Raw genomic sequence first — 13333 nt, forward strand, 5'->3', positions numbered from 1 at the left:
AGGCACAGAACAGCTCCTCCCCTCAGTCAGTAGCCATGCTTAATGCAGAACCACGCTAGGGCTGCTAGGACTGGAAAGCATTACAGCATAGAACTGAAAATGAACACTTCTCACCATGTTTACTACCACTATAACTTATATACTGTCCTTGACTTGTAATATCTATACTGTCTCTCCTTGTATTTCATCTGTGCCTGTTAAGTACCGTAAAGTCAAATTTGGCCAAATAAAATTGATTCATCATTGTTCAGATGATCATTAAAATCACACAAAAAAATGGATTGTTTGAAAAAATAATCTTCATAACAATAAAATAGTAATTACGTGTGTGTTTTCTTGTAAAAAAAAAAAAAAGGAAACAAACAAATAACATTGTATTATTTATATCATTGGATATTAGGGATATGAACAGCCCCAGGCGCTTCTGTGCTTACAATATTTCCATGTAGTAATTGTCTTTGTGTGTAAGGAGAGGCCTTCCCCATACAGTACAGCAGCCAGGTGAGAGGTGTGCAGTGTAACAGTGCATGTGACTATATTCTCTATCAGCTGCAGCCATTATCTCTGTGTGTAAGGAGAGGCCTTCCCCATACAGTACAGCAGCAAGGTGAGAGGTGTGCAGTGTAACAGTGCATGTGACTATATTCTCTATCAGCTGCAGCCATTATCTCTGTGTGTAAGGAGAGGCCTTCCCCATACAGTACAGCAGCAAGGTGAGAGGTGTGCAGTGTAACAGTGCATGTGACTATATTCTCTATCAGCTGCAGCCATTATCTCTGTGTGTAAGCAGAGGCCTTCCACATACAGTACAGCAGCTAGGTGAGAGGTGTGCAGTGTAACAGTGCATGTGACTATATTCTCTATCAGCTGCAGCCATTATCTCTGTGTGTAAGGAGAGGCCTTCCCCATACAGTACAGCAGCAAGGTGAGAGGTGTGCAGTGTAACAGTGCATGTGACTATATTCTCTATCAGCTGCAGCCATTATCTCTGTGTCTAAGGAGAGGCCTTCCCCATACAGTACAGCAGCAAGGTGAGAGGTGTGCAGTGTAACAGTGCATGTGACTATATTCTCTATCAGCTGCAGCCATTATCTCTGTGTGTAAGGAGAGGCCTTCCCCATACAGTACAGCAGCAAGGTGAGAGGTGTGCAGTGTAACAGTGCATGTGACTATATTCTCTATCAGCTGCAGCCATTATCTCTGTGTGTAAGGAGAGGCCTTCCCCATACAGTACAGCAGCAAGGTGAGAGGTGTGCAGTGTAACAGTGCATGTGACTATATTCTCTATCAGCTGCAGCCATTATCTCTGTGTGTAAGGAGAGGCCTTCCCCATACAGTACAGCAGCAAGGTGAGAGGTGTGCAGTGTAACAGTGCATGTGACTATATTCTCTATCAGCTGTAGCCATTATCTCTGTGTGTAAGGAGAGGCCTTCCACATACAGTACAGCAGCAAGGTGAGAGGTGTGCAGTGTAACAGTGCATGTGACTATATTCTCTATCAGCTGCAGCCATTATCTCTGTGTGTAAGGAGAGGCCTTCCACATACAGTACAGCAGCAAGGTGAGAGGTGTGCAGTGTAACAGTGCATGTGACTATATTCTCTATCAGCTGTAGCCATTATCTCTGTGTGTAAGGAGAGGCCTTCCACATACAGTACAGCAGCAAGGTGAGAGGTGTGCAGTGTAACAGTGCATGTGAATATATTCTCTATCAGCTGCAGCCATTATCTCTGTGTGTAAGGAGAGGCCTTCCCCATACAGTACAGCAGCAAGGTGAGAGGTGTGCAGTGTAACAGTGCATGTGACTATATTCTCTATCAGCTGCAGCCATTATCTCTGTGTGTAAGGAGAGGCCTTCCCCATACAGTACAGCAGCAAGGTGAGAGGTGTGCAGTGTAACAGTGCATGTGACTATATTCTCTATCAGCTGCAGCCATTATCTCTGTGTGTAAGGAGAGGCCTTCCCCATACAGTACAGCAGCAAGGTGAGAGGTGTGCAGTGTAACAATGCATGTGAATATATTCTCTATCAGCTGCAGCCAAACACATATTAATGCTGATCACTCACCTGTTCTGCTCTCTGTAAGAGGATCCTTCTCCATAGTTGTCCTCATCATGTCACCCTCCTCCATAGACTGCTGATTACTCCTCACATACGTCTCTTCTTCTTCCTTTTTTATTGTCCCCATCATGTCACCCTCCATCAAAGACTGCTGAACACTCCTCACATATGTCTCTTCTTCTTCCTCTTTACTTGTCCCCATCATGTCACCCTCCTCCATACACTGCTGATCACTCCTCTCTTGCTCTTTAAGCTCAGATCTTAGTTCTGAAAAGGATAACAGATTATAGCAGTAAGATATTAGCAGTAATAAACAGAGCACAGAAAAGCACATAATTTGCTAGGGGTGATAATATCCCATAAGCTGTGGTATCCTGCACATTCAGTACCACAGTCCTCTCTCCCAGTGTGCCTTGCTCATTATCTGGTGCTTCTCGCCTCCTCTCCATGCACACATTCCTGGGAGGTTACAGCAGTGCCGGCAGCGGTAGATGGATGAGGATGTGAGGAGAGAACAGCTGGAGACAGAGGGAGATAGGAGCAGAGGCCTGCAGCTAATTAGCTATAAATTATCATTACTTATGGCTCTGGCACCTGATGAACTAGACAGATGGGACTGCAGCTCCATATCCTGACCATACCTGAGCCCACCTGTCCATCACCTACTAACCCCAAACCCTCCAAGAGCCGTAGCAACAAACCTCCCAGCTGGGGCAGTGCCAATACCAGGACCAAAGCAGCAGAAGCCACCCAACCCCTCTCCAGCTGCAGCCTCCATCTTCTCTGCCTGTCCTGCCAGCCACACCCCTTGTTACCTGGCTCCACCCCCTAGCTGTGACCCACCAGCCATCATGTTTGTGCAGACTCCACCCTCTCCCACTGCGGGACATAAAACTCCTGTGACTGCAGTAATAACCACAGATGATAACAGGTCTATTTAGATGCTTGATTTATAGCATAATAAATAAGAGGAATAAAGAGAAATGAGGTAAAACAGAGAGTGTGCATATCTGAGAAGCACCAGCTGAAGATATTAATAATAAGAATAATCCTGACATTTGTATAGTGCTTTTCTCCTGTCGGGCTCAAAGTGCTCAAGAGCTGCAGCTCCTGGGACGCGCTCAATAGGCCACCCTGCAGTGTTAGGGAGGCTTGCCTAAGGACTCCTTACTGAATAGGTACTGACCCTATTATTATTTCGTATTTATATAGCGGCATCATCTTCTGCAGCACTGTATAGAGTGTAGAAAGAGATCTAATGGATCAGATTCTTGCAGCAGAGAATCCCCTATTAGTGTTAGTGAACCATGGTTTGGTCGGGACTTTCTATACAGTTTCTCTTTAAGGAGAATCTCTCTTGCGGAGAAATAGGCATTTCGAGAAGCACAAGATTCAGCAGAACATTTTGTGTATCTTTCACACAGAGCGATACCAACTCATACGCCAGATGCACTGACGGCAATGCTAGCACAACATGGTGCTTTGAAAGGTAAACAATAGCCAGTGAACCTTAAACAATGGTCCTGGGACATATGGCTCCTGTGATCTTCTACAGGTGATTGACACATATGACATGATCATGATAGGCTCCTCGGGTGATGTCAAAGTTTAAATCTTTAGAGGCTAGTATAAAAGCCACACCAGAGCTACAGAGCTCACTTTTGGTGACTTCTACTTCTAGTCACTTCTAGCTTATAATTTCCTGTCATCTGTCTGTATGCTGTACATAGGCCTAAAGGCTGTCTTAGTGCAACGTAGCATGTTCATAAGAGGAAGCCTGGGCTATTCATAAGGATTAGCTCAAGTGCCTGAAACGCTTAAGATGACTAAAGATTGACTGCTTTGCTGAGGTAATGAACATGTAATGAAGATAACTGATGCACACACCTGTATATCTGTTTTGCCGATTAAACTCCTTAAAGTTTGAAAACGTCTTTCAGTTCTATCCCCATTGTTGCTGCTGTGACGAATGTTATCACAGGTTCCATGGTATGGTGCCGAACAAAGGTGTTGTAATGATCTGCTAGTGTGTGAGAGCACTAGCAGACAGACAAATATCAGACGTTCCCTAAAAGGGAAATGTCTTACAGACAGTGTCAGTAGAAGGCAGTACTAACACGGAGTACAGATCAAGAGAATGGTCAAACAAATCAGGTCGGTAACAGATCACATTGGTAAGGTACAAAATCGGCAGGCAAAATCAATGTGAGTAATTAGGCAGAGGTTGGCAACAGATCAGATTGGCAGAGGTACAGAATCAGTAGGCAAAGAGAAGTCAGAGAAACAGACAGAAGTCAAACACAGTATAATCAATATATAATAAGCTGAGCTAGTATGGAATGCCTGGGGTCCTGCCGGTTCAAACCACACACGGACTGACTAAGGTCTGAAGCCTTCACTGCGAAGTGTTAGCTAGAGCAGACAGTGAGCAAGTGTCAGAACAGCGCTTAAGAAGCCCGGGTAAGCAGGAGAACACGCCCCCAAGCCGCTTGGCCAATCCGGAACCGGAGGTGGAGCCATGCGTGTCAGCTGACAGCTGGTCAGCTGACACGCTTCCTTAGAGCATAAGAGGAGCGACGCTGACAGCGCATGCGTCCGCCCTCATTTACAGTCTGAGTATTATTCGGCCGGATCCCCGCAGGAACGCCGCTGACACCATCCCTGCCAATGCGGCCGGCCGCACCGGAAGTCCGAGATGCGCTGTCAGCGGTGGCAGCAGCTACTGACATGGTAAGCGCAGGATTACTGACAGGTGTGGTGTTGTTGCCCATAGCAACCAACAAACATTTGTTACATAGAGTGTATTGTCTTTTCACTTAACTGTCCCTCAGAGGGGCTCACAATCGAATCCCTACCATAGTCATATGTCTTTAGCGTGTAGTGTATGTATTGTAGGCTATGGCCAGTTTTTAGAGAGAAGCTAATTAACTTATCTGCATATTTTGGGGATGTGGGAGGAATCTGGAGTAGCCAGAGGAAACACGCACAGACATAGGGAGTCAGGGCTGCGGAGTCGGTACAAAAACCATCCGACTCCAAATTCAACTCTAGTTTCTGAAACCACCAACTCTGACTCCAATTCCAGGAACCCAAAATTGCCCGACTTCTTAGTCTAATACTTACCAGGGCAGTGGATTTTGTACAGAGATGATCCAACTCCTCAGTTTATGAAACCACTGACTCCAACTCCAGGTATCCAAAATTGCTCCGACTCTTTGACTCCACAGCCCTGCAGGGAGTACATACACATTCATTGCAGATTTTGACCTGGATTTGGGGATTCGAACCGGGGACCCAGTGCTGTAAGGCGAGAGCGCTAACCACTATGCCACAATGCTGCCCTAGCCAGGTTTCAAAGCCTGGTCTCCCATGACAAAGGCAGTGCCCAGTTACCAGTACACTGTCCAGCCACACAAGATGGTAGCTGCTCCTCGAGGATCTTATGGGCTCAGCATTCCATGGCATACAAGATCAGCCAGTCACAGCTCCACTCCGCACTATTCACAGATTATATTCCTCTCTGTGTCTCCATCCCTGAGGGGCAATTATCTAACCTAATCCCCCATATAGATACTTTGTACCATTCTCAGGAATAAATGCCTACTACCTATAACGCTGGCTGTGATAAAGGCTATGAAGTGTACACTGAGTATACTATAACTCGAAGTCAGATCATCACCTGAGGTCATGCACGTGAGGTCAGAAATATGCGGTACAAAAGGATAAAGACAGAGCCAGGTCAGTTAACACTCTAAGTTCATACACTGGTAATCAGATGGTAGAGGTACAAACAGGGATGAGACAGAGACAGGGTCGTTAGGCTAGCCGAGGTCAATATCGAATATCAGATGACTATAGTACAGAGGGATGAGACTTTAATCAAAGTGGAGGGCACGCCGGGTCATACACAGAATAACAATTAGGATAATTACAATATTATTATTATTATTATTATTATTATTGATTTATAAAGCGCCAACATATTCCGTGGCGCTGTACAAAGTAAGAAACAAACATGGGGTACATAATAATACAGACAATGGTGTACACCAATATACAAGATACATAATTAGTGACAAAATACAAAGAATGATACAAAATACAAATTATAGAATTGGTAATGACAGTGATAAAATTAACATGATGAATAAAATGTATAATGGTTACCAAGACACAAAAGGGGAAGAGAGCCCTGCCCTTGTGAGCTTACAATCTAAAGGGAAGGGGGGGAAACAAGAGGAGGGGTAGTATGCAGCAAATATATAGAGGCTTTGTGTTTTAGGATACCTAGTAGGAGTGCAATTTGGTCTTAGTACAAAGGGAAGTGGCCTAAGGTAGAGCATATGCTTGTCGGAACAAGTGTGTTTTTAGAGAGCGTTTAAAGGTAGCAAAGGTTGGTGAGTGACGGATGTGTTGTGGGAGGGCATTCCAGAGGAGGGGTGAAGCGCGTGTGAAGTCTTGTAAACGTGAATGTGAGGAGTTGATTCTAGAGGAGGACAACAGAAGATCATGTGCCGATCTGAGATTGCGATTGGGTTTGTATCTGGAGATTAATGAGGATATGTACCGGGGGGAGAGATCGTGGAGAGCTTTGTAGGTTAGGGTTAGGAGTTTGAACTGAATCCTCTGGTTAATTGGCAGCCAGTGAAGAGCTTGACAAAGAGGGTCGGCAGAGGAAGATCGAGAAGAGAGATGAATGAGACGAGCAGCTGAGTTCAGTACTGACTGGAGCGGGGCCAGTTTGTTAGACGGTAGTCCACAAAGTAGTACGTTGCAGTAGTCCAGACGAGAAATTATGAGAGCATGTATTAACATTTTAGTTGTGTCTTGAGTGAGAAAGGGACGGATGCAAGATATGTTTTTGAGTTGGAGATGGCAGGAGCTGGTTATGGAGTGAACATGAGGAATAAAAGAGAGAGATGAGTCGAATATCACCCCCAAGCACCGAGCTTTGGGAACTGAAGTTATGGGAGTGTTATTAACATTTATTGTTACTTCAGGCAGGGAGGTGGACAGAGACGGTGGAAAAATTATTAGTTCCGTTTTACTCATGTTAAGTTTTAGGAAGCGAGAGGACATGAAGGAGGATATAGCAGACAAGCAGTCAGGAACACGTTTAAGGAGGGAGTTAAGGTCTGGGGCAGAGAGGTACAGTTGTGTATCGTCTGCATAGAGGTGGTATTGAAACCCGAATGAGTTGATTAAATCACCAAGACCATGCATGTAGATGGAAAAGAGGAGGGGACCAAGGACAGAGCCTTGGGGAACCCCGACAGACAAAGCATGAGGAGAAGAGATCTGATCTGAGTAGGAGACTGTGAAGGACCTTCCAGAGAGGTAGGAAGATAACCATGTGAGAGCAAGGCCCTTTATTCCGACATTTGAAAGTATTTGTAGGAGTAAGGTGTGGTCGACAGTATCAAATGCTGATGACAGGTCAAGAAGGATGAGTATGGAAAATTGACCTTTGGATTTGGCTGTAAGAAGGTCATTGGCCACTTTGGTAAGGGCTGTTTCCGTGGAGTGGTTAGAGCGAAAGCCAGACTGGAACTGATCAAGTAGGGAGTTAGCAGATAAATAATGGCTTAATTCTGCATGTATATGGCGTTCAAGTAGTTTGGATGCAAATGGGAGAAGTGACACTGGGCGGTAGTTGGCAAGTGTGGTAGGATCTAGAGAAGGTTTTTTAAGTAGTGGTGTCACAACAACTTTTTTGAGTGGGGACGGAAAGATGCCAGTAGAGAGGGACAGGTTAAATAGCGTTGTTAGTGCAGGCAAGAGAGATGAGGATAGCTGCGGAATGAAATGGGAGGGAATAGGATCCAAAGAACAGGTGGTTAGATTAGCTCTGGCAATTTTAGAGGAAAGAGAGTGTTCAGAGAGTGGAGAGAAGGCAGTTAGAGAACAGTCAATGAGAGGTGTCGAGGTGGGATTTGAGGGCTGCATGGAGAATTCACTTCTGATTTTGTCAATTTTATCAGTGAAGTATGTTGCAAATTCTTCAGCTGATAAGCAAGATGGAGGAGGAGGGGGATGGAGAATGGAGTTGAAGGTGCTGAACAAGCGTTTTGGATTGTGTAAATGGGCGGATATTAGGGAAGAAAAATAGGACTTTTTTGCCACAGAGAGTGCGTTTCTGAAGTTGTTCAAGGCAATTTTATATAAGATGAAGTCCTCACTTGTGTTACTTTTCCTCCAGCGCCGTACAATACTGAACTAACTAGAGTACGTATATATCGGCGGTGTCTGCATATATACGCAGCTCTGCGGATAACTAACTAGACTCAGTAGTACACCAAGGTCCAGAGAACTGAAAGCTATAATGGACAGCGAGTAACTGAACGCCCAGGGCTTACTGTATATAGCAGGAATAGAACACAGACCAAGCCCCCAGGAAAATCAGACCAATCAGCAACATCCCTGCAGCAAGTGTCAGCTGACCGCAGGAATCAGCTGACACACCTCAGATACGCCTCCTTTTTAACCTATAAAGGCAGCTTTGAGCTGTGCGCGTCCTTATTGAGAGACTGCCAGAGACAACACCCTGACCCACATCTACAGGGGAGCTGGGGATGCGAACATGCTGACTCAGTCTACAGGGGAGCTGGGGATGCAAACATGCTGACTCAAGTCTACAGGGGAGCCGGGGATGCGAACATGCTGACTCAGTCTACAGGGGAGCTGGGGATGCAAACATGCTGACTCAAGTCTACAGGGGAGCCGGGGATGCAAATATGCTGACTCAAGTCTACAGGGGAGCCGGGGATGCAAACATGCTGACTCAAGTCTACAGGGGAGCCGGGGATTCAAACATGCTGACTCAGTCTACAGGGGAGCCGGGGATGCGAACATGCTGACTCAAGTCTACAGGGGAGCCGGGGATGTGACTGGCCATAGAAGAAGAGGAAGCTTCCTCCAGCTGTTCAACACTATCAGAACAGCCTCCAGAAACAACACCTGATAAGTTTGTTACACTACCCTAAAATAAAACTCTACTACTCCCTGCAAGCTCTCTCCTGAGAGATGTATGCAGCTGGATTCGGCTCACACCCTTCATATCACTAAACATTCCCCCATTACCTGGTATAACATTCCCATCAGCCACTTCTCAGCCATATAAAGCCAGTCACTGATAACATAAGCTCTCCTTACAGATGTATGCGCCTGGATTCTGCTCACACCCATCATATCACTAATCATTCCCCCATTACCTGGTATAACATTCCCATCAGCCACTTCTCAGCCATATAAAGCCAGTCACTGATAACATAAGCTCTCCTTACAGATGTATGCGCCTGGATTCTGCTCACACCCTTCATATCACTAACCATTCCCCCATTACCTGGTATAACATTCCCATCAGCCACCTCTCAGCCATATAAAGCTAGTCACTGATAACATAAGCTCTCTCCTGAGAGATGTATGCAGCTGGATTCGGCTCACACCCTTCATATCACTAAACATTCCCCCATTACCTGGTATAACATTCCCATCAGCCACTTCTCAGCCATATAAAGCCAGTCACTGATAACATAAGCTCTCCTGAGAGATGTATGTGCCTGGATTCTGCTCACACCCTTCATACCACTAAACATTCCCCCATTACCTGGTATAACATTCCCATCAGTCACTTCTCAGCCATATAAAGCCAGTCACTGATAACATAAGCTCTCCTGAGAGATGTATGTGCCTGGATTCTGCTCACACCCTTCATATCACTAAACATTCCCCCATTACCTGGTATAACAGTCACACATCTCTTAGCTATATAAAGTCTGTGTCACTCCAGCCATTGGTAACATAGTGATGAATCTGGCCTGATTTGCCAATTTCAGTATTTGGAAGACTTACACACACACACAGTATTGATTGGCCAATTTTACCACATTCAGGTAATATGAGGACAAACGTTTTTAATTACTATGAACAGATTGTGCAGGCAAGCTCTCATACTACTTCAGCCCCTCCCATTATCATTAAACATAAGGACATCAATCACATCTCCAACCTCCTAACTGATCTATTCTGGAGGGGAAGAGAGATGACCACTACCAGGGCCAGGACAAGGCTGTCCACCACTAGAAGCAGAGATTCCCCAGTGTCCCCCCTGAGATTGTGCCGCCCCGGTGTAGGCAGCAGATGTAAGGCAACAACTGAGGAGGAGAGACTGAGAGCCCGATATAATGTAGTGTGCAGTGCTAGTGGATGATATTAATTGTAAGCTTGACAAGAGTAATACTCACAAACGTAGGTTACCCCAAAAGCCAACCACTGTATAGGCAGCTGGAGAGAGCAGACCTGACACCACTCAGGGTAAACAGTCACTCTCTGCAGTGTAAAAAGAGGGGCGGATATCAATAGGCATCAATGATCATGATAACAGATGTGCCAACAAAGGATAAAATACACTAAAAACAGCTTAAAAGGGAGGAAGTGGTGGACAAACCTCAAGGTAGTCTAAATAAGTCTAGTAAAAAAACAAAAAAAAAATATTTTCCCATTTGAAAAACAAAACAAAACTCCAATTAGAGATTAGATAACCAAATGTTCCTGCAGTATTAGGTAGCTCACTCCCCAGTATAGACAGGCAGCTGTGCCTCAGGGGGACATTAAAAGGAGGGGGGGGGGGGGGATTTGGCTACACTGCGGGGTAATATGGCAATGCTAGGGGCAAGGGAAACAAGGGAAACAGGGCTACAGGGGAAATGCCAGCACTGCAGCACTGAAGGGATTTTGGGGAGTTAAGTCCACCACTAACCCCCCATTGTTCTATTTTAAAACATTTTATCCTACTTTTATACTTTTGGCGCCTCTGTACAACTGTACAATATTCCATATACATCTTCTCTTGTCTCTGTGATGTGACTGAATTATTACTAGGAAGGTGAGATGCCGGCACTGGAGGAACATGGCTATACTCCATATACATCTTCTCTTGTCTCTGTGATGTGACTGAATTATTACTAGGAAGGTGAGATGCCAGCACTGGAGGGACATGGCTATATTCCATATACATCTTCTCTTGTCTCTGTGATGTGAATTAATACTAGGTAGGTGAGATGCCAGCACTGGAGGGACATGGCTATATTCCATATACATCTACTCTTGTCTCTGTGATGTGAATTATTACTAGGAAGGTGAGATGCCGGCACTGGGGGGACAGGGCTATATTCCATATACATCTTCTCTTGTCTCTGTGATGTGATATTATTAGGAAGGTGAGATGCCGGCACTGGAGGGACATGGCTATATTCCATATACATCTTCTCTTGTCTCTGTGATGTGAATTAATACTAGGTAGGTGAGATGCCAGCACTGGAGGGACATGGCTATATTCCATATACATCTCTTGTCTCTGTGATGTGAGTTATTACTAGGAAGGTGAGATGCTGGCACTTGAAGGACATGGCTATATTCCATATACATCTTCTCTTGTCTCTGTGATGTGACTGAATTATTACTAAGAAGGTGCGATGCCAGCACTGGAGGGACATGGCTATATTCCATATACATCTTCTCTTGTCTCTGTGATGTGAGTTATTACTAGGAAGGTGAGATGCCAGCACTGGAGGGACATGGCTATATTCCATATACATCTTCTCTTGTCTCTGTGATGTGACTGAATTATTACTAGGAAGGTGAGATGCCAGCACTGGAGGGACATGGCTGTATTCCATATACATCTTCTCTTGTCTCTGTGATGTGAATTATTACTAGGAAGGTGAGATGCCAGCACTGGAGGGACATGGCTATATTCCATATACATCTTCTCTTGTCTCTGTGATGTGAATTATTACTAGGAAGGTGAGATGCCAGCACTGGAGGGACATGGCTATATTCCATATACATCTTCTCTTGTCTCTGTAATGTGACTGAATTATTACTAGGAAGGTGAGATGCCAGCACTGGAGGGACATGGCTATATTCCATATACATCTTCTCTTGTCTCTGTGATGTGACCGAGTTATTACTAGGAAGGTGAGATGCCAGCCCTGGAGGGACATGGCTATATTCCATATACATCTTCTCTTGTCTCTGTGATGTGACCGAGTTATTACTAGGAAGGTGAGATGCCAGCCCTGGAGGGACATGGCTATATTCCATATACATCTTCTCTTGTCTCTGTGATGTGAATTATTACTAGGAAGATGAGATGCCAGCACTGGCGGGACATGGCTATATTCCATATACATCTTCTCCTGTCTCTGTGATGTGAATTATTACTAGGAAGGTGAGATGCCGGCACTGGAGGGACATAGCTATATTCCATATACATCTTTCCTTGTCTCTGTGATGTGACTGAATTATTAGTAGGAAGGTGAGATGCCAGTCATAATCTATGGCACATGTAAGGGGGCCACTAGAAAACTGACAAACAAGTCACAGCAGTTATATAAAAGTCTCTTGTATGGCAATTACATCAAGGGGGATGATCAGGATAGTGACAGGTGTGCTATGACCTCCTCTGTCACAAAGTATGTCCACCCCGACCTCTGCTCTCCCAATATATAACAAGTATGTCCACTTCGACCTCTGCTCTGCTTAATATATAACAAGTATGTCCACCCTGACCTCTGCTCTGCCCAATATATAACAAGTATGTCCACTTCGACCTCTGCTCTGCTTAATATATAACAAGTATGTCCACCCTGACCTCTGCTCTGCCCAATATATAACAAGTATGTCCACCCCGACCTCTGCTCTGCCCAATATATAACAAGTATGTCCACCACGACCTCTGCTCTGCCCAATATATAACAAGTATGACCACCCCGACCTCTGCTCTGCCCAATATATAACAAGTATGTCCACCCCGACCTCTGCTCTGCCCCATATATAACAAGTATGTCCACCCCGACCTCTGCCCTGCCCAATATATAACAAGTATGTCCACCCGACCTCTGCTCTGCCCAATATATAACAAGTATGTCCACCCCGACTTCTGCTCTGCCCAATATATAGAAAGTATGTCCACCCCGACATCTGCTCTGTCCAATATAACAAGGATGTCCACCCCAACCTCTGCTCTGCCCAATATATAACAAGTATGTCCACCCTGACCTCTGCTCTCCCCAATATATAACAAGTATGTCCACTCCGACCTCTGCTCTGCCCAATATACAGTGGTGTGAAAAACTATTTGCCCCCTTCCTGATTTCTTATTCTTTTGCATGTTTGTCACACTTAAATGTTTCTGCTCACCAAAAACCGTTAACTATTAGTCAAAGATAACATAATTGAACACAAAATGCCGTTTTAAATGATGGTTTT

At 45.0% G+C, this 13333-nt stretch overlaps 1 protein-coding gene across 1 annotated transcript in view; it reads right to left on the bottom strand.

Annotated features, from left to right (window-relative positions):
• Positions 1 to 13333, bottom strand: part of LOC137537201 (zinc finger protein 208-like) — a 176477-nt gene that overhangs the window by 112879 nt on the left and 50265 nt on the right. Inside the window, exon 2 of the mRNA XM_068259309.1 lies at positions 2069 to 2329. Within this exon, the coding sequence (XP_068115410.1) occupies positions 2069 to 2282 (214 nt within the window). The 5' untranslated portion in view covers positions 2283 to 2329. The remainder of the gene's footprint in view (positions 1 to 2068; positions 2330 to 13333) is intronic.

The sequence above is a fragment of the Hyperolius riggenbachi genome, chromosome 10 (assembly GCF_040937935.1).
Source record: "Hyperolius riggenbachi isolate aHypRig1 chromosome 10, aHypRig1.pri, whole genome shotgun sequence".
NCBI classification, from domain to species: domain Eukaryota; kingdom Metazoa; phylum Chordata; class Amphibia; order Anura; family Hyperoliidae; genus Hyperolius; species Hyperolius riggenbachi.